The sequence below is a fragment of the Dermacentor albipictus genome, chromosome 1 (genome assembly GCF_038994185.2).
Source record: "Dermacentor albipictus isolate Rhodes 1998 colony chromosome 1, USDA_Dalb.pri_finalv2, whole genome shotgun sequence".
In the NCBI taxonomy this organism is placed as follows: Eukaryota; Metazoa; Arthropoda; class Arachnida; order Ixodida; family Ixodidae; genus Dermacentor; species Dermacentor albipictus.
Genome location: NC_091821.1, coordinates 248,449,410 through 248,469,861, shown reverse-complemented (window position 1 = coordinate 248,469,861; position 20,452 = coordinate 248,449,410). Strand labels below are relative to the sequence as shown.

Here is a 20,452-nt window from a genome sequence, read left to right as displayed (position 1 = left end):
CGCACATGCAAACACAGCTCTGCGCTTTGCAGCACTTCGCCCCAGTAAAGTACGCTCTAGCTCCAGTAACAGCAACATCTACACGCTTAGAAAACTTTACACCCTTTGGGGCGTATCTTGTCCCACAACAATAATCGTCGTCTGCCTTGCCCGCTTTTCCTTTCTTTAACGCTGCGAGCCCGGTACTTCCCAGTCACGAACGGCATGCGCGTTATCAGTGTGACGCAGCGTTCTCGACAGGAAAGTAGCGGGCGCCGAGTTTTCAGGAAAGGAAACGCAAGCAAGGCAGATGACGATTATTGTTGTGTGTACCGGAGTTTCTGGCAACCAGTTTTCAAGTGCTAATGAATTTCGAAGCGGTGTTAGCGTGCCCGGCGTCTGTTTTTAAGAGCAACGAAGCAGAAAGAAATATCAACTAAACCGATCAGCGAAACTGGTTGCAAAACGCCATCTATATATTTGCGATATTTACAGATATTTAAATGGCTGAAAGGAATCTTTTTTTTTTTTAACTGGCGGGATAAAAGCGTCTGCTATGCGTTTTATTTAAAGACGGTGTAATCACACATAGTTTAACTTTATTCGGTACTTTATCAGGCGTTTGAGTTAGTTTTCGGTTACCTTAAGAGTGTTTTTTTTTTACATCGACGCCACGATTCATGAAATGCACCCAGGATTCACTATGCACCCAGGAGGCGCCGTCATCGGCGGGCCACATAGCTGCTGTCCATCGCTGGAGGCAGCGAGGCAAAAGAAGCTGGCAGAAGTTGGTAAAGTTTGTGCCGCGTGTTTTTTTTTTTCTTTTCTGCCTGAAACATGGCTCAAACAAACACGTCGGCTGCTCTGTCTGGGTTTTACCTTGAGCTTAGCCGTTGCGGGAAGAGCGGAGAGTACGACCGAGCCCTGAAGGTTTGTGACAAAAGTAAGTACGTCTTCACATGGTCTTCGTGCGCACTCACGTGTTCTGCCTCGCTGTTTTTACCACTTAGAGCGAGGAATTCGTAGGTGTTGCGCGCTTCTCTTAACGTTAACTTTGTGTTTCTGTTGTTAACTTTGACGAAATCCACTCGTGATCACCTTAATTCGTTCAGCCCATATGGCGACCCCCTTGCATACCATTAACTACTAAACAGTGCGTTTTCGTCTATATTGCTCAATACCGATTATTGCTTGTTGCGGACAAGGTATAAAACATTGACTGTCTTCGTTCAAAATGAATAAACTGCTGTCAGTTGAGCGACGCACTCTGTTAAGCGTGTTACGTTGCTTTGACATTCGCGTGCAGTACTTAACCGGTTTCTGTTCTGTTTCAGTCTTGCATGAGTTTCCGACGGAAGAAAAAGCGTTACAGTGCAAGGTGGTGTGCCTAATACAATTAGGAAACTTCAAGGATGCAATCGACGTCATCAATAAGAACTCCAAAAACATCGGGTGTGTATGCAACTGCCGTAGCTGACTCGTTGCGAGATTTAGTCCAGTGTATGTAACATTCAAAACACAGAAAAATATGATTGTGTGCACTAATTTGCTCTGTTTCTATTGCAACAGGGACGTGGTTTTTGAGAAGGCATATTGTTTATACCGATTGAATGACACCAAGGAGGCGTGGAACTTGTTGAGTAGCATTACTACGCAGAGCTTTAGAGTTAAAGAGTTGAAAGCACAAGTGGTATGTGGCGTTTATATACATCTGCAGTACCTCAACCATAATACCAGTGGTAAAGTTGTGTTTATAATAAACTGTTGCTTTCACTTATTACAGCTATATAGGCTTGAAAACTACCAGGAATGCTTTGATGTCTACAAGGACCTCATCAAGAACTCTGAGGTTAGTTGTTTGATATTTACCTGCTCAGTCCAAGTAGTGAGAGGAGCTTTCTCAATTTCTAAGAAGAATGTGAGGTTTCAGCGCTAAATATGACATTGCTTGGTTGTCATCAGAATTTTGTTCGAAGAGGTTATGCGAGCTGTCTCTTCTAAATCCTGGCCCACTTATAGTTAGGTGCCGTGGATAACAAACTAGAGTATGTGTGTACTTGCCGACTCCCCTTAATTTTTCATAATGCTTACGAATGTGGACTAGTTCCATGACTTTTCGGAAAAATTTATTCTGTTCACAAACATGGCTTGCTTGTCGGTCTTTAAACCTTCTGTTGGAATTGTTCCTGATGGTGAGAGAGGACACCAGTCTCCTGAGGGGCACTTGTTTTGAGCAAGTTTATAGAAACAAACAATTGAAAACGGAAATGGCAGAGTTGTTGAAGCAGTCACTATGATTTTAAGGACTATGCGATGCTTGTCAGTTTGTGCTGTTCCAAGTTGACTGCTGCTTGTGTGCTGCTTCTAAAGGTAAATAATTGTCTATAAAGGTCGCATGTATCCCACAAAAGGTGTCTTACAAAAGGTGTCTGCTAAGGGGGACAAGCTTTCAAAAGAAATGCATTCTATCCCCAATATTCCCCCTTTACTGTTGTGTGTGCATGTATGTGTGCATGCTGCATGTGTGCAGTTCGTGTAGACGTAGTCTACACGTACTGCCTAATGGTTCATCTAGTGGTCTGTGGCACTAGGAGGGCAGCAATGAATCTTTTCTTGTAGGTGAAGCACAATGTTATATGTGCTGAAAACTTTTATGCCTCTGCTAAAGTTTACTCACTTGACATTTTCCTAATTTTTCAGGCAGTCAAGGTTGTGTTGGCTTTATTGTTGATCAGATTTTTGCACGTTTTAAAAGCGAGACCATTTAAGTGATGAACGTGAGATATTCGCCAGAGCACTTTTCAGCCAAATGAAAACGGTTAACTAAGGCTTACAGAAACTTCTCCTGTATGATTATTGTTGCAATCTTAACAGCAACACCATGTTTTTTTTTTGTCTCTTTTAAGGATGAATATGAAGAGGAAAGACAAACAAATCTTGCAGCTGTCATAGCTTCTTTGACGATGCAGACTCAACAGGAGGTATGTGCCTATGATATTTTAATGCCTGGAAACAAGCTTATGTTGTTCCAATGGTGTGGACACACTTTCAGGTGAAAGGTGCTCCAAGTCTAGGAGAAGGTTCATATGAGTTGTGCTATAACAAAGCTTGCAGTTTGCTGGGTCTGGCAAAGTTTGCCGATGCACTTCAGAAACTTGTGCAAGCTGAAGGCAAGTATTTTTTGCCTACTTTAAGCAAAAGCCTACTTTTTATTGCTTTACCATTTTTAAGTGAGACTACAAATTTTGACCTTGTTAAGCTTATTTTTATTGTTAGTTGATTTGTGTTAGCTTCAGGTACTAAAGTATTGTAATTTTTTTAAAGAAGGGTGGTTATTTTCATTGTTCACTCAATGCCATTGACCAATGTGGTTCACAAAATTGAATGTTCTGTGCTCCTATTCATTTACATGAAAAGGGCATCAATTTTAATGGAATGAATGCTCTTATGAAAAGTATATCAGAAAAGAATATACTGTTGCATGAATTAAATTTTATTTTAAAGAGCAGGAAAACCATGTCTTGCACTAAAGGTGATAATGTAAGAAGTAACAAATTTTTAAGTATGAACAGTGTGTCATTATTCAGTAACCGATGTGATTTCTACATGCCACAGAAAGTAAATGCCAGCTGACCATTTCTGGCTATAGCCAGCTGGCCTTTGCTTTGGCGATAGGGTGTGCATTCAGAATGTGTGCACTATAATGCAGAGCTCATCACTAATGTGAGAGTATGGCACGCAGCATGCCTTACAGTAAGGTATGACACTTCTTCAGCCTGGCATAGTTATGTTGAGATGAGCCCACTAACTGAAGCTGAAAACAAAACTGGTCCGTGAAGAGATGGTTGTGACATTGTCTAATAGTTGTTGCTGTTGTGATTGGTGCTGGAGCCAAGGGTCTTCAGTTCTTTTTAACCCACCAAATCATGCTTTCTTTAGCAAAGGTAGTTATAGATGTACTTAAACTGTAATTTCTGTGACATCTGCTAAGATTGTATCACATGAGAAATTCATGTGCAGTAAAGACCTGTCTGAATGCAGTGCAGTTGTATGAATATTCTGCCCCCGAAATGAAAGCTGCAGTTTGACACTTCCCCTCTACGCAACCTCTGTCCCTTGTTGTGTGAGTGATGAAATGTTCCACAATGGTGCAATAGTAAGATAGGTAACACAACAGGTTGTCTCAGACTATGGGTGCATCCATGGTGGTGCCAGCACCTGATTGTTCGCCCCACACTTTTGGTCGTCCTGGTGATTTGAGACGCCAGTGGCCTTCTCCCCTTCATTGCTTGCCCTGTTGCCTGGGTCAGCTCAAGGAAGTGGCAGGTGCCAAAGTGATGACGCTTTCTCGGAGAGGAGGGCAATGAACTCGACAAAGGCAGGCAAGCTGGAATGTTGCCTGGACTTGCGATGCTGAATTTCAGTCCAATCATAACACTACTCATTTGTAATAACTTTACCGAAGTGAACTTTCATTGCAGTAAGGCTTTAATGTGGAAACTTTGCATGAATTGGTACAAGTTTTTCAATGTTGACTACTAAGAAGTTGTGCATGACAAATACACTGAGGTGATATCACTGTGTGACTGCCTACTTTGCACTGTCAACAGAACTATGCAAAAAGTCGCTAGAAGAAGATGATGTTCCTGAGGATGAAATAGAGGAAGAGCTGGCCATTGTGAGGTATGCTAGTGCTAGGTGATCTCGTGCCTTCTGCAGTCACAGTTTGGGCCGAGGTGTTCAAGCACATGTTTTTGCAGGACACAACTAGGTTATGCCAAGCAGAGGTTAGGCTTCCCTGACCAGGCCATGAAACTGTACAATCTAACACTCAAACAACGGTGAGTAGACTCCTGTAACATTTCTGATATGAAAGCAGATTGCACAGCGCTTGGTTTTTAGCATTTGCCTTTGGTTTATGTAGTTCAAGATCAGTTGTGGCCCATGATGTAACAAAATGTTTTTATTCCACAAAAGTGATGCCATTGATAGGTTCTGTAATTTCTCTTCCAAGAAATTGAAAAAGACAAAGTGAGAAGGCTTTATTTAGTTCGAGACAAAGTCCAATTTACCTTTGAAAATACTGCATAAAAATAATGGAAATGCTCTTTGGGCTGCTGCCCAATAATTTTTAACAAAACTTGTCACATTCAAGAAAAAAACTTTAATGCTACTGACTATTCAAAGCATAATTTTCATCTAGGGCCTCGAAATGTGTTACAAAAGTTTTCTAAAAATAAAAAGACTTGTTGAAAATTCAGCGCTAGAAAAGATGAAGACAAAGGAAGAACGCACCCCAAGCTCTTTCTGATAACCGCGCTAGTGGTGTGTTCTTCCTTTGTCTTCATCTTATGTAGCACTATATTTTCGACATGAATCGATACCAAGTTGCTCGGTTCACTCTCCTTATTAAAAGAATTGAAGCACCAAGTTACAGCTACCCAACTCTGCGGCAAAAACATACTGCAATTCTGTTAGCGGCGCCCTATAAGAATGGCTAAAGCTGACAAAATACGAAGTATTTGTTAAGGGAGCTTACGTGAAACTTCACATTGGTTACATGAATCTTGCATAGAATCTAGTTGCAAAACATTGCTATATTTCAGAATTATGTATGATATATCCATTTTGTCTGCTTTGGATGCCCTGATTGATGCAGCCCACAGTGTTATATCTGTTCTCACTGAGAAGTTCTTCTGTTTAAAAAATTTCCCATTTTAGGCAAGTTTCTTTTAAAATCTCATAGCCATAAGTAAAAAATCTGCTCCAAACATTTCGTAGATGTTAACTTTCCCTTTTAAATGCAACAAGGGAGGCTCATCAGAATCAGTTCAGTGAATACGAAGCAGGACAATCTCTCTGTTTCTATGTATATTTTGTAGCTCCTGTGATAAAGCTTGCTCCTATGTGACCTGCACTAGGCAACCTCTCGACATTGATGTTTATATAACCAAGTATGTTTTTCCAGTTGCGTTGTACGAAGCCTTTACTGATGTTCTCAGTCTCTGTTCCTTGTTCGCTCTCTTACTTGGTGTGCGAGAATTAGATTTCTGTTATGCCAACATGGCCCTCTTGTGTGGTCCTTAGCCGAGCTTGTCCTGATGCACATAAATGGGGCATTGCCCTTGTGCCGCTGGTGATGCACTTGCTGTATTACAGACCATGGCCGGGATTTTGTACTGATGTCTTTTCCTGATGCTAATGCCTTTCGGCGCTTTTCGTATTTGTGAGTGGCCACATTTGACACTCTGCCCAGGGGAGTGTCTCTTGACCACTCACGAAAGCGAAAAGCGCGAAAGGGATTGGCATCGGTAAAGGTATCGCCACAAAATCGTAGCCCATAGGTGTATGCATGAAGGAGGAAGGGGTGTTACGAACTTGTACCGCTGCACCACGATTACGGCTTTGTGGTCCCGTAGCGCTCGTCACCCGTTTCGTGACAGAGCGTTGGTAGCGAAGACTCCGAGCCTGGCGTCGATGAGAATAACAAAAGGGACTTTATACATTATATACAGGTTATCATACAGGACATGAACGGATCGGCACTGGGGCCGAGAGCTCACACAAACGCGACTGTTCTCGCACGACGGCGTCCGGCGAAAACGCGTGACACATCTCACCCCAGTCGGGAGCGACCCTCTCTCCAGGTGGGGTCGGCAGATCCTGTTTTTCCAGGCGGCGTCTCGCTGCTTTTATAATCCCCGAGGCCCATTGTCACTCAACCGGCCCAATACAAAGTCAGCACACGACGGTCGTCCGAGGGGTCCAACCAGCGACCGCGCTGGCCACCCGGTTCAAAGTTCGCGCGCGCGGTGTCCTCCAGGCAAGGGAGGTGCGGCGCCGGACTGTCGGGCACACGCGAACACGTTTGAACACGCTGCTTCGCCGAGGCTTCTCCCGCACGAAGGCGCAGCCTCTTGACTGGTGAAGGGAGAATTGTGGCGCTCGCAGGATAGATTCTGCATCTTGCAGATTCGGGATCCGGGCTTGTGGTAATGGCACAACAGCATCCCCGCCCTCAGATAAGGCGCCGGGAAGACGAGCTGCCTCCACGTGGCTCGGATGCCAGGCGCGCACGTTCGTCAGGCTCGTCCAAGTTCACGTCCATTGTCGGGACGCCAGGTAACTTCACGTGCCCAGGTCCGACTCGCCAGGACAGGAGCTCTGCTCACCACGTCGTCGCCAAGGCACCTTGACCAGCTCCGCTCGGGTCGTTCCTAAGACCTTGCTTCTCGCCACTGGTCCCGCTTGGTCGTTCTGCAGCTTGCAAAACCGACCGGCAAAAGGCAACACCCAACACGAACAAGTGCCCTCTGTCTCCCGTCAAACACCAGACAAGGCCATAATTCAAATCAACCAAACTAAATTGTTTTCCCCTTTTTTCTCCCGCTGCAACAAGAGGCAGGTGTGCGATCTAGTACACAAGGCTCAAACAACCAGTTTTCAAATTAACAACGCAACAAAATAGAAACAATTATTAATCAGCAATAATAATGACAAATAGAATGGTCCCCTTGAAATCGCTTTGGACCGAAAACATACTTCTGAGGAAGCAAATGAGGTCATTCATTTTTCCCGGCGATATTTTCGCGGAATCCGAAGCTGCTTATATTTGCGACCCTGCTTATCCGTGTAGCGGCGGCACCATAAGCCAGATTCCTTGCCAAATGAAACCCCCTTTTCTTTCACTCCCCGTTTGACGCTCTTCCTCAGATCGGCTAGTGAACAATCTTCCTGTTGTTCGCGAATCCGAGTTTCCCTTTCAACTGCAGCCTGCTCCTGCCAGCTGGCGGAAACCGGAGCGAGTGTGGAGCCCGCGTCGCCTAATTGCGGCGTCGCGTCTCTATCGCGGCTAGCACTGCACGCGTCACTCCCACTCACCTCCAGGACCCGCTCGCCTAGGCCAGCCTCCGAGCTCTGCCTCTCCCGTAAAATTACTCGAGGAGACGAAAGACGGGTGAACAACGTCCATAGTTGCTGCAGAGTCCCGAAGTGCACGGCACTTCTTGCCGTTTACCTTAATTTCCTGCACATAGGGCTCCAATAGACGTATGTTTTTGTGAGTTTCCTGTATCGTTGCAAACGCAATTCTCTCTGGGCAGCTTGCAGCGATGTGCCCTTGCTTTTTGCAATTGTAGCAGGTTAACGGTCTCCGTTTTTCAAAAGAACGCGTCATTTCGTTTCGCTGTTTCGGACCATCGTCATCATTCTGAGATGCATTCTGTCCATCCCTTACAGTTTCTTTGGGAAGGGACTCGTCGTCCCGAAACTCGCGACGCGTGATTTCCTTCCGTTCGTCGGGCTTCCCGTAAAACCCATCTCTTCTATCTGCTTTGTCTATGCGCACTGCCTTGCTGTGCAAGCTGCGGCGGGTGTAATACTCTTCCGCTAACTCTGCTGCCTTGTTTAGCTTAACCTCCTTTAGCCTATCTTGCAGCCAGAGCCGGACATCCTCATCAATGCAACGGTAGAACTGCTCCAACGCGATGCATTCGATAATTTTGTCGCGGTCGTCGTAAACCTCTTCGCCCTTCAGCCATTCCACCAAGTCGGCTTTTAGACGAAACGCGAAGTCAACATTCGACTCCTTACCCTTTTTTGCATACCGGAACCTCTGCCGGAAAGCTTCGGGCGACAATTTGTACTTCCGCAGTAGCGCTTCTTTCACATCACTGTAGCTCTCAAACTCCTCTTTCGATAAGCAAGTTATTACGTCTGATGCCTCCCCAGGAAGCAACGCTAACAGATTCTGTGCCCAGAGGGATCGCTCAATGCTATTCCGTTCGCACACGTGCTCAAATTTCACGAGGTATTTGGCCATATCCTCTCCGACGACAAAGGGTGGAAGTTGATCGCGTATTCTTGGAACGTTAGAAGTGAGACTAGGCGCTGGCGAGCTATTTCGGGTCTCCAACTCTTTCATTTTAAGCTCGTGCTCACGAATTTCTCTCCTTTCCTCCTCCTCGCGACGTTGCTGTTCTCTCCTTTCCTCCTTTTCCTCCTCGCGACGTTGCTGTTCTCTCCTTTCCTGCTCGCAACGTTCCTTCTCCCTTTCCTCCCTTTCCCGACGTTCATTGATACCCGCCAAGGCCTCTGCGGCTTCCTCAGCCGTTACGTCCCCAGTCCTCATGACCCCAAGGATCGCATTCTTTCTTTTGGTTGAGCCCAACTCAATGCCCAACTCCTCACAAATTTCGAGAAGTTCCTTCACCTTGTACTTCTCCATCGTTCACACTGTCCTCCTGCTGTTTACCCTTTTTGAATATACCTGCCGTACGCTACTATAACGCTACTAGTAAGACATATGCAAGTATTTCACACACTGCCCTGTTTACCCCCTCAGCATCCCCTGGTTTCCAAAACACTCTTACTAGGCTTGAAACACACAAGGTTATCACAATGCAACACCAAATCCTTCCCTAAGCTACTATAACCTGTGTCAGAGAAAGTCTGGTGTTTGAGGTAAACTTCAGGCACTCACCGCGCCGAGGTAGCTGATGCCGGTCAATCCCGTAGCTGCCATCCAGTGTTACGAACTTGTACCGCTGCACCACGATTACGGCTTTGTGGTCCCGTAGCGCTCGTCACCCGTTTCGTGACAGAGCGTTGGTAGCGAAGACTCCGAGCCTGGCGTCGATGAGAATAACAAAAGGGACTTTATACATTATATACAGGTTATCATACAGGACATGAACGGATCGGCACTGGGGCCGAGAGCTCACACAAACGCGACTGTTCTCGCACGACGGCGTCCGGCGAAAACGCGTGACACATCTCACCCCAGTCGGGAGCGACCCTCTCTCCAGGTGGGGTCGGCAGATCCTGTTTTTCCAGGCGGCGTCTCGCTGCTTTTATAATCCCCGAGGCCCATTGTCACTCAACCGGCCCAATACAAAGTCAGCACACGACGGTCGTCCGAGGGGTCCAACCAGCGACCGCGCTGGCCACCCGGTTCAAAGTTCGCGCGCGCGGTGTCCTCCAGGCAAGGGAGGTGCGGCGCCGGACTGTCGGGCACACGCGAACACGTTTGAACACGCTGCTTCGCCGAGGCTTCTCCCGCACGAAGGCGCAGCCTCTTGACTGGTGAAGGGAGAATTGTGGCGCTCGCAGGATAGATTCTGCATCTTGCAGATTCGGGATCCGGGCTTGTGGTAATGGCACAACAGGGGGCACAGGTTGATTACACAGTCTTTAATTCCTCTAACAGAATATGAAACAGGAAGCAATGCTTAGGTGAATGCCCCCACAGTGTCCTATTTACATGCATGAGCATGATGTGTTGGGCTAGTTAATAATTTTTTATAATTACTAAAGTCAGCGTGAAAGCAGGACACATGACCAGGTTACAACAGACAGGCTTGGCCTTGGTTGAAGTCTTGTCTTGTGTCATGCTTTAGCTCTGTAACCTTAGTACCGTGGCCTGAGAGCAAGGATGTAGGCAGGTATTTCGGGAGGTGCTAGGTAGCCTCTCCCAAAATACCCTGCCCTCAAGCCTAGGTATTATTTTTCATAACAAGGTGAGGATAAAACCACCAGTAAAGTCTGATCAAGAAACATTTTGTGTTACCAACAGCTGAGATGTTTCCATCGGAGAAAACCTTTTGGGAAAGGTTATTGAATGGTCTGGTTTAATCTTCAATGTTAAAAAGATAAATGTGAAAAATGAAAACCTCCTAATAAACACAAAATGGCTAAGGAAGCACTGTTGAAAGGCACCAAGTCTGGCCTGCAGTATAGTTTGCCCTCCTCCCCCTTCCTAATATAAAGCCCTCCGTACACCTATGCTACAAACGCTGAGTAGGTGTGGCTAACGAAATTGAGCGAGACTTTGTTTCTTAGTGTTGGACGCAAGTTTGCATGTTTTTTTAATATATTCGTTGTCTATAGTTGAATGCCATTTTGTTGCAGACCTTCAGACAATGCCATCATAGCGGTGGCAGCTAACAACATTGTAACAATAAACAAGGTAAGGAAATCTGTCTTCTATCTTGTAGATGGTGATGTTTACTTATTTTCAAGTTCCTGGCTGCTAACAAAACACATAGTGCATGTACGCATTCCCATCCCTGAAGCTTTCCAGAATCGCATGATACTCAACATCTGCACCTGCCGCAGTTCCCTCTGCTGAAGAGCTTGGAACGGAAAGCTTCTGTAGTGCAAATTATGGGACATGTTGAGGACTGCTGCAGTGCTGCATAGTCTTTAAGAAAGTATCACATTTATTCCTTGTTTTCCTATGTATTACTAGTTTCTTGAATGTTCAGTGATGTGCATACGCACCAGTCCAAACTTATGGGACATGATTAGATCATGTAAATCATAAGACATTTAGGGGACTGCTGTAGGGAATTAAAAAAAAAAAAATGCTGCAGTGTCACTTTATGGCCACAATACAGTTTTCAAGGAAGCATCGCATCTGTGCCTCGTTATTGAGTGTATACTGGTTTGTTTGATATTCGTTGGTGTGCCTCAGTGCCAGTAAAGAAGGTGTTCAGGGTGAGCAATTGTTGACTAAGCTTCCAGGCTAAAGCTGCTTGCGCCTTTCACTATCACTGCCATTGCCAACTGTGGCAACTTGGACAATTTGGAATAGGTGCAGTAAAGAGATATTGAGCAGAGTTTGAATTCCTCTTTGAATTTGGAAAAAGAGATTCAAGTGCCCTTAGAACTTCCTGAAAATAAATGAGCCCCTTGATTTCTTTGATAACTAGGTTTGAGGGCGACTTCTGAACATTAAAAGTAACAAACTCCACATCGGTGCTATGCCATGGACACTGTCAACTATATAATCTCGTTTGAGATTATATATATATACAGGGTGTCCCACATAACTTGAGCCAAGAATTTAAAAATGAAACCCGTGTCGGAAGCGAATTGAACCTAACGCATACTATTCGCAATAGTCTATAGTAACTCTGACAATTCTTTTGTTTTCCCCATAACTCGCTAATTAAGTTTAATTACACAACTATTCAGTTATTGGATGAGAACCCCAAGTATGATATGCAGATTTGTAGAACACCTTCAGAAACCACCAATCGAGTTGTTTCCTTTACGGTATGTCTCGCGTAGTCTTTTTTTCCAGGTTGTAAAGAAAGCCTGCGAAACATGAAAAAAGCCACGTGACAGAGCGCTTGCGCAGTGGTATCATGCTGCTCTCAAGCATGCGTTCGGTGAACAAGATTGAGATTGGCTGCTTCGTGACTGGCGACAGTGAAGCGGCAGGGCATTCTTTATCTCCTCGGCAGTGCTCGGCCAGCAGCATGCATTTTTGCCATCATCCGATGGGAGCGGACCTTGTGTGTGTGTGTGTGTGTGTGTGTGTGTGCGCGCGCGTGTGTGTGTGTGTGCGTGTGTGCGTATATATATATATATATATATATATATATATATATATATATATATGTATGTAAACAAAAAGGGGGTTCTCTACCGCGGACTCAGCTAGCTAACCGCGCACTTGGTTACAAAACTAGCTCTGGCCGAGAGCAGCCCGCGAATGTGCCACTGTGGGCCAGAAAACGCGATGCAAAGTAAAGCTCACGCGTACACTCGCCCCAAGCGGCTCCCACGCAACAAGGGCGCCTCGCGAACTTGGGGGAGCAAGCATACACACAACCTTTCTCTTTGAAATGCCACTTTACTCTCTCTGCGACACAGGCTACTGTACACCGCCAGGGTCGTAAAACGCGGGACTCGAGGCGGAGGGAGATGCCTGCGGTCAGCGAAGAGGGGGTCGAACCAGGGGTGGCGGCGAGGCTGCAGGCATGCAGCCCGCCGCTTGTGGGACTGTCTCCTCAGTGTCCTCTAGGCACCTCGATTTCCGAGAATAACAGGGTCTTGTAGTGAAGGCGCAGTGTTCGTTGCTTACACTCGACCATCCTGCACGATCTCGTCCCGAGAGAGTCTCATCATTCTCACTCGCTTCCGCACTCGCTGTCCGACGCCAATTTAAACTGTTTCATCTGGCTTACATGGGCGCTCGTGACATGGTCTGGCCGCGTCGACACCTTCGATATTGGTAGGTTCGAGATGCGATATGTGTCTGCAGGCAGCACCTCTGTAACAATGCACGGGCCTCTGTGTTTAGGTTGTGTCTTCGTGGGCTGTCCTGTGTCCTTAACTGTTTGTGGCCACGGAGGCGGCGGTAGTTGATCACCCTCTTGTATGCGAAATCCTTTCTTCTGTGCGAGAAGAACAGGGCTGCTGTACTGGAAACTACTGTCACGGATTAATCCACATGACTTCAGCTCATCAGTAATGTCCTTCAGTACCCGCTTTTCATAGTAAGAGCTGCGGCATGGTGGCTGGAAAACCGGCTTGCTTCCAGGGAGCTCCATTATTTTCATTTCAGCGATGCCGGTGCACCCCAGTTCTTCGATTTGCACTGCACAACAATTATTATGCTTGTTAAGCAACACGCAAGGCTGTGTTTTCTCCTCTCCATAGACGATCGAGCCAACATTATTATCACTTCGGGTTATTAATTGCAGCGCATGGGCCTCCTCATTGGTGGTCACTAAAACTTGCTCTGGCATGTTGCAAGGAGCGGGTGTACACTTGAGTATTTGACTTTGCTTCATGGGCAACTTGACGTCGCTGTAGTTCGCAACCGGGTCACTGAAAACATCAGGTTCATCAAGGGAAGGCGTTCCCGGCACAGACAGAATCGTCCGAGGGGCAGCCTCAACTCTTTCGCGACACTTGACGACCTCTCTCGGTCTTTCCAATTCTGCAACAAGACCTGCCAGCTGTTGTGCTTCCCTTTGGTTTAGTAAATGGGCACACCCACCACTACGGACCAGAAGCAAATCGGGCAAGTCAATCACGTCCGTACCAATGATGACGTCCGGTCCAACAAAGGCGTCGTCGCTGACTATGTAAAAGTGAACGGCGGGAAGATCAACATCATCAACGCGCACCCTTAAGTATAGTTCACCGAGGGATGACCGCTGTCCACCCACACCGCGTATGGCCGCTCCCAGAGGTGCCGTAAGCTCCCTGCTCAGCTGTACGGCACGCGTCTGCTTTATCAAGCTCACATCGGCACCCGTATCGAGAAGAGCGGGCATCCATACGCCGTCAATACAAACGCTTTTGTACACCCTCTTTGAAGGCGTGGTGCGTACAATATTGGTCACGTTCTCTGAGCTGCTCTGATTCGGACAAAATTTCGCGCTGTGCCCATCGTAATTGCACTTCGTGCAGTGAAGTGGGCGCCGTGGCTCAGAACACTGACGCGACAGGTGGCCCGTATTTTGGCAGTTGTAACAACGTACTCTGTCCGCGTGTCGCAATCCTCGCACGGTACTGCTTCGTAGAGCGTCGTCTACTTCTGTTGACGAAGGAAATGACTGGTGGCCACTGCTCGGTCGGCTTCGGCTGCCGAATCTTTGTGCCGATGGGTATTGCTTCTCGCGGCTTTCTGTAAAATTTTCATACGCTTTGATAGCTCGAAGCAACTCGTCCACACTTCTGTAGCTTCTGTCCCGCAGCGCTAAACTCATTTCAGTCGACCAGAGGCATCTGACAATCTCGGTAATTGTGTCCGGCAGACTTAGCTTGACCCTGGTGCACATTCGTTCCTTTTCTCTGACGTACTTCGTCACCTCCTCGTCACGACTCTGAATTCGTTCGGCCATTCTCCTCCATAAGTCCGGCATGCTTTCTTCAGTCACGAAGGCTGATTTAAATGCAGTTTCGAACTCTTGCCACGACTGATGCCTTGTTGCTGACGAGATTAGCCAATCCTTAGCGGGGCCCTGCAGCTTGAGGTGAATTGCAGTTAGGCGTTGTTGTTCAGACCAGTTGGCTAAGTCCGCAACGCGTGAAAATGTTTGCAGCCAATCTTCAGCACTGATTTGGGCGCTGTCCCCGTTAAAGCTTGGGATTGCGCTAGAGGGGTCCGGACTCACATGAACAGATGTCGCTGTCGAGGGCGCATTCATCCTCTCCATCATGCGGGCCATTGCAGTGAAGGCCTCGGTGAGCTGTCCCAAGATGGCGTTGCTCGGGCCTGAATCCGGCTGGAACGACGGTGCTGAGGAAGCAGGAGTAGAGCCGCCGAGCTCCCGAATCTCCTCCTGTAGTCGCGAAAGCTGGGCGACCTTTTCTTGGAGCTGGTGTGGTGCGCCGCGATCATTGCGTTGCCTGTTGTGTCGTTGGAGCTCGGTGGCGCTTGTCACCTCCTCAGCAGCGCGCGACTGGGCAGCAAGACGTGTGTTGTACGGATGTTCGCCTTCCTGGCTCATTTTGACGGGCTTGTTGGGGTTATCCCACTTCTGAGTGTAAACAAAAAGGGGGTTCTCTACCGCGGACTCAGCTAGCTAACCGCGCACTTGGTTACAAAACTAGCTCTGGCCGAGAGCAGCCCGCGAATGTGCCACTGTGGGCCAGAAAACGCGACGCAAAGTAAAGCTCACGCGTACACTCGCCCCAAGCGGCTCCCACGCAACAAGGGCGCCTCGCGAACTTGGGGGAGCAAGCATACACACAACCTTTCTCTTTGAAATGCCACTTTACTCTCTCTGCGACACAGGCTACTGTACACCGCCAGGGTCGTAAAACGCGGGACTCGAGGCGGAGGGAGATGCCTGCGGTCAGCGAAGGGGGGGGGGGAACCAGGGGTGGCGGCGAGGCTGCAGGCATGCAGCCCGCCGCTTGTGGGACTGTCTCCTCAGTGTCCTCTAGGCACCTCGATTTCCGAGAATAACAGGGTCTTGTAGTGAAGGCGCAGTGTTCGTTGCTTACATATATATATATATATATATATATATATATATATATATATATATATATATATATATATATATATATATATATATATATATATATATATATATATATATATATATATATATAAATTGTCATTGCCATGGGGGTGCTAGACGAAGCCAGTTCAGGCAACCAAACAATTGCAGCTATCATGGCTCTATATTTGAGGCCTAGGCTCTAGAACAATGCCTGTAGGAAAGCAAGCTTCAGCCATTTGGCTTTAATGTGACAAGTATCTTTGGGTGAAGCCAAACACTACTAACCCTTATCAAGCAAAATGTGCGATGTGCCACAAGGCGATTCACATTGTTACAATAAGAAAGTAGACTGAGCCACCTCAATAGCTTGAAGCAGGTGTGCAGTGCAGTATAAATAATTGCAGTGAAGAAGGAGATGTGAATATTTTTTAGCTTGTTATGGCTGAAGTTTGTTTCAACCTCCTTGAATTTTGGCCTTCAGCAACCTGGAAATCCTTTGATTGCCCTTAAATTTTGCATTGGATGTTGTGTACCAACCATGGTTTAGTAAAACTAGACTGATGGGTTGCACTTCTTGCATTGTGAATAGGCCACTGTTACTGTTAGTGGAGGCTTAGTAAGCCAGGAAGAATCCATCATTGAAAAGCAGGTGTTTACACCACCTAGAAAATTTTGCACAGTTTCCTTGTGACAGCAGCTACTTGATGCAATTTAGTTGTGTACATATAAAATAATGATTACATTGCATTCAAGAGTAGATGTCGTCTGCACTGAAGCATTTCCCTCCACAATATCTCAACAGTATGTGCCAGTGCTTTTGATGTAGTAATTATTGGTCAAGTTTCTTGCATGATTCTGTTTGCAAATGTTTATTGATACGATGCTGTCCACCAGGATTGTCCCAGGAGCCTGTTATTTTTTAATGCTGAAACTTGACTGAATGAAGAGAGTTTTTTGCCGCAAGTAGATAGCTATATTGAGCGTTGACTGCTATGTGTAAACATAGATCCTATTCCTAACTTGATGTTATGCCATATGTTCAGCCAATTTTCATGCTGTGTTGCAAGCATTCATTTCCAACAAGCAAAGTGTGCGATGTATTTGTCTGATGGCAGCGAAGCCTGTGCACACTGGTCGATCAGCTAGCTCACATGTTCATGTAGGTGCACCATGTGCATGTTATACTGAATGTTTTATGTGGGATTTCTTATGTGTAACAAAAAAATGTTTGAAACAATGATTTTTAAATGCTTTACTAAAAGTTTGAAGTCCATTTACGTTGAAAGCATTAGTTTCTGTCCTTGCCACGAAATTCCATCACCACAGCAAGCTGTTTCTGGATACAGTCAACTTCAGGGCTTGCTGCATTTTGGCCATTTGTCCGCGTAATTGGGCCATGCTATAAGAGATGCTTGCATAACAAATTGCTGAATACTATGGAATAAATATACAGTTTGGTTGGTTGTCATGATGTGGTGTCTTATATAAATTTAACGCTGCCTGGTAGCAGCGGTGTAATCTGGGCTGAAATATGCTGTGCGTTCACTGATTATAGAGGATGCCCCATGCTGTGCATTTTGGTCACATTAACAGGATGCTTATTGTGCAGAATAAAATGCATGAATAGACATCAGGCAAACCCACGTCATTGTTATGTTCAGTAGTGTTGTAGTTGAACACTTTTACTGTGCGAGTTTATTGTGGATTGATTCGCACCATTAATGATGTTCACATTTATAGTGAACATTTCGCATAATGAATGTATATTTTGCTTCTGGTGCTACTTTGCTTATAACAGGTTTGTTCAGCTGTACATTAACAATTTGCTGCAAATACAGTGCAAAAACACGATCTGGGGTCATAAGTAAATGACAAGTGGGACAACTGCATGCAATGTTGCAGATAATGGCCGAGAATACATGCTACTAGTGTAGGCTACAGTATCGAACAACTCTAAAAGGAGTGCGTTGGGAACTAAGAAATATTTGTTGCTTTGTAATTTGCACTGCACAGGACCAGAACATGTTTGACTCCAAGAAGAAAATCAAGATGGCGGTGGCTGAAGGGCTGGAGAGCAAACTGACGTCACAGCAACGACGAGCCATAGCACTGAATCACTGCCTCCTGTTGTACCACACAGGTCAGCTAGACCAGTGTGTCAAGGCTGTCACCATATTAGAAAAGAATTTTAAAAATTCTGCTGACGAAGCAGTGTTGCTTCGAGCTGCGACGATGCACTGCAAGGACAAGCAACTTGAGGAGGTTGTGCGACTGCTCAAGGCAAGTCACCGTTTAGCATTATTGTGGTTCTGACCTAAAGGGGCCGTGTGACGTAAAGGGGCTGTGCGACACACATTGAACATGTAGATTTCATTTTGTGTTAGTATGTCTTATGGTAGTGCCTCAACTGCTATGAATTGCTGGTGTCAGAGTATTAAGTATTTTAATCTGCTCTAGACTATGATATTCTTGCTGACTGCAGTGGCATGCGGCAGTGACTTCTGATAGTGGATGTGATATGCTGCTTACTGGGATTGGTTGGATGTGCACTTGGTGAACTTTTTTCTGACCAGACACTACTATAGTGAACCTTTACAGCCTTTTAGCCTAAAAAGAAAGCACAAAATTAAAATATCCAGTTCGAAATTGTGGTACAGGGGCAGTGATGGGAGCACTGCTGACCACTTCAACTCAAAGCAGATTTCGCTTTCTTTGGATGCATCCCATCTTTTTGTCTCACTCGCCCAGACTTACTTCTTTTCTCTCTTTCTCGCCTGTTTTCTTGCTAACTGAAAGCAACAAAGCCTATTCCTGCTTTCTGGCAGCTATCTGCACTTTCTTCCTCCTAAATGTGTAGGCTGAAATCGGCACGTCCTTCTCAGCTATTGCATGACCTACTCAGTGCATTATAGCAGTGTTGGTATGCACTTCCAAAATGATGCTGTAAAGAAATCTGGGGGCATGGCATCAAGGCCACCTTGATATGTAAGTTTGCAGTACAGGGCTGGTATAATGTCGCAATTCCCTTCGCTCTCTTCTATTCCTTTCTTCTCATCCACTGCTTACAACCAGCTGATCCTGGTGATGACGTAGGCAGAGCGCTGCTCAGACCATTGATGATGCATAGAAAGAAAAAGAATCTGAACCGAATTGTTACATCATTCCGGTTCAAGTATATAAAAGCACTACTTGAGCTGAGGATTTTTAAGAAGCGATAAACTGCAGCTGGATGAAACCAAGGACATATTATTTGCCATCGTGTGGCACTTTCTGGAGTATCTTTATATTCTACTTCATTAGTTAATTACCTAAGATGAATTATGAAAAAAGAATGACAACCATTCTACTTTGTGAAGATGGAATGGCAGCGAAAGCTGACAACAGTCAAAGCTTTCAAATGAAAAGCAAAGTGCTTTCGCTGCTATTCCGTCTTCACAGAGTGGAATGGTTGTCTTCTTTTGTGTTGCGAGTCTGGTGTCGTTGCTCGTTTGAAGGTGCCCGGGCTTGCGATTGTCGTTTTCGGTCAGCATCGTGGGGACGTTCTTCATCGGTGGTCGTTTCGTGCCGGCGCAGTTTACATTCTCGTTGCTGTTCTTTCCGGCGGTCCTTGTACGCATGTTGTTCTTCAGGTTTACGAACTATACGTGTCCGTCTCATCGATAACACAGCTGTTTTTAGCGCCGATACCTCTCCTGCTTATATACTGCGATAACCTTGATGTCATGCTATTGTTCACGGCGAGTGTTGTAACCTGTTTCGCATTTTCACATCTGCGCCGCCGCACTCTCACATACGGGTTTGTTAGAAATCGCTAAGTCTCTTTCTATTGCCAGACGCCGAAAAAACTATGGAAGGTTAGTCATATACAGCTTTCGCTGGAAAATGTTTTATATGTACAGTGAAATCCCAATAATTCGAATTGACTGATAATTCGAACTGTTCTGTTGGTCTCGGCAATGTCCTATGTATTTAAATGCAGCTGAACCTCAATATAATGAAGTAGGCGAAATTGGCATTTTGCTTCATTATATCAAAATTTCGGTGTATTGAAATTTGACCTTTTATGCAAATAAGTACAGTCGCTGATCGATTTTTCTTACACAGGAAGGGGCCGCGAAATTTTCTGAATTGTACAATAAAAAAAAAGAAAATTTGAATGAGAAAACAATTCATTTTCATGAATTTGGGAGTCGGTGATAAATGATGTGGTTTCATCATCAGGTCAACGATATGTTCACTTCGGTGGTACGGATTAAGTGAAGCCAGCCACGCTTGTGCACTCCGCCCCGTAGCTGAGAAGACGCTATCATGAAAAGCACTGGCAGGGCAGCGGGGAGCGAATGTACGCTGAGACAGACACATGCCAACTTACCCTTCCCCCGCCCCTCGCGCTCGTTTGATCACGTTACCACGAGCGAGCTCCCCTCCCCTCTTTTCCTTTGCTCGCGCAGGAAGGCAGCACTCGAGAAGCCACCATATTTCTTGTCTCACCCTTGAACACTTTCACTCGCACCTAAAGCACAAAGTGCATGGCGTGTGATAGGATCTCATCGCACTCAGACTTTACACTGAACATGACATTGCTCCATTTCGGCGGTTGCTCTTGTTGCTCCCTCCGCAGGCGATTTGAGGGGTGTGATTTGCGAGGTGCGATTTGCAAGGTGCGTTTGCAAGCAGCCGCTTGTAATTCAACCATTTGGCCATCTGCGGCCACAGAAGTT

At 45.9% G+C, this 20,452-nt stretch overlaps 1 protein-coding gene across 1 annotated transcript in view; it reads left to right on the top strand.

The window, feature by feature from the left end:
- Positions 1–695: 695 nt before the first annotated feature.
- Srp72 (signal recognition particle 72) overlaps positions 696–20,452 on the top strand; it is a 51,382-nt gene continuing 31,625 nt past the window's right edge. Inside the window, exons 1-10 of the mRNA XM_065429997.1 lie at positions 696–922; positions 1,314–1,431; positions 1,549–1,669; positions 1,763–1,828; positions 2,886–2,960; positions 3,032–3,149; positions 4,590–4,662; positions 4,740–4,820; positions 10,888–10,945; positions 17,745–18,011. Of these exons, the coding sequence (XP_065286069.1) occupies positions 817–922; positions 1,314–1,431; positions 1,549–1,669; positions 1,763–1,828; positions 2,886–2,960; positions 3,032–3,149; positions 4,590–4,662; positions 4,740–4,820; positions 10,888–10,945; positions 17,745–18,011 (1,083 nt within the window). The 5' untranslated portion in view covers positions 696–816. The remainder of the gene's footprint in view (positions 923–1,313; positions 1,432–1,548; positions 1,670–1,762; positions 1,829–2,885; positions 2,961–3,031; positions 3,150–4,589; positions 4,663–4,739; positions 4,821–10,887; positions 10,946–17,744; positions 18,012–20,452) is intronic.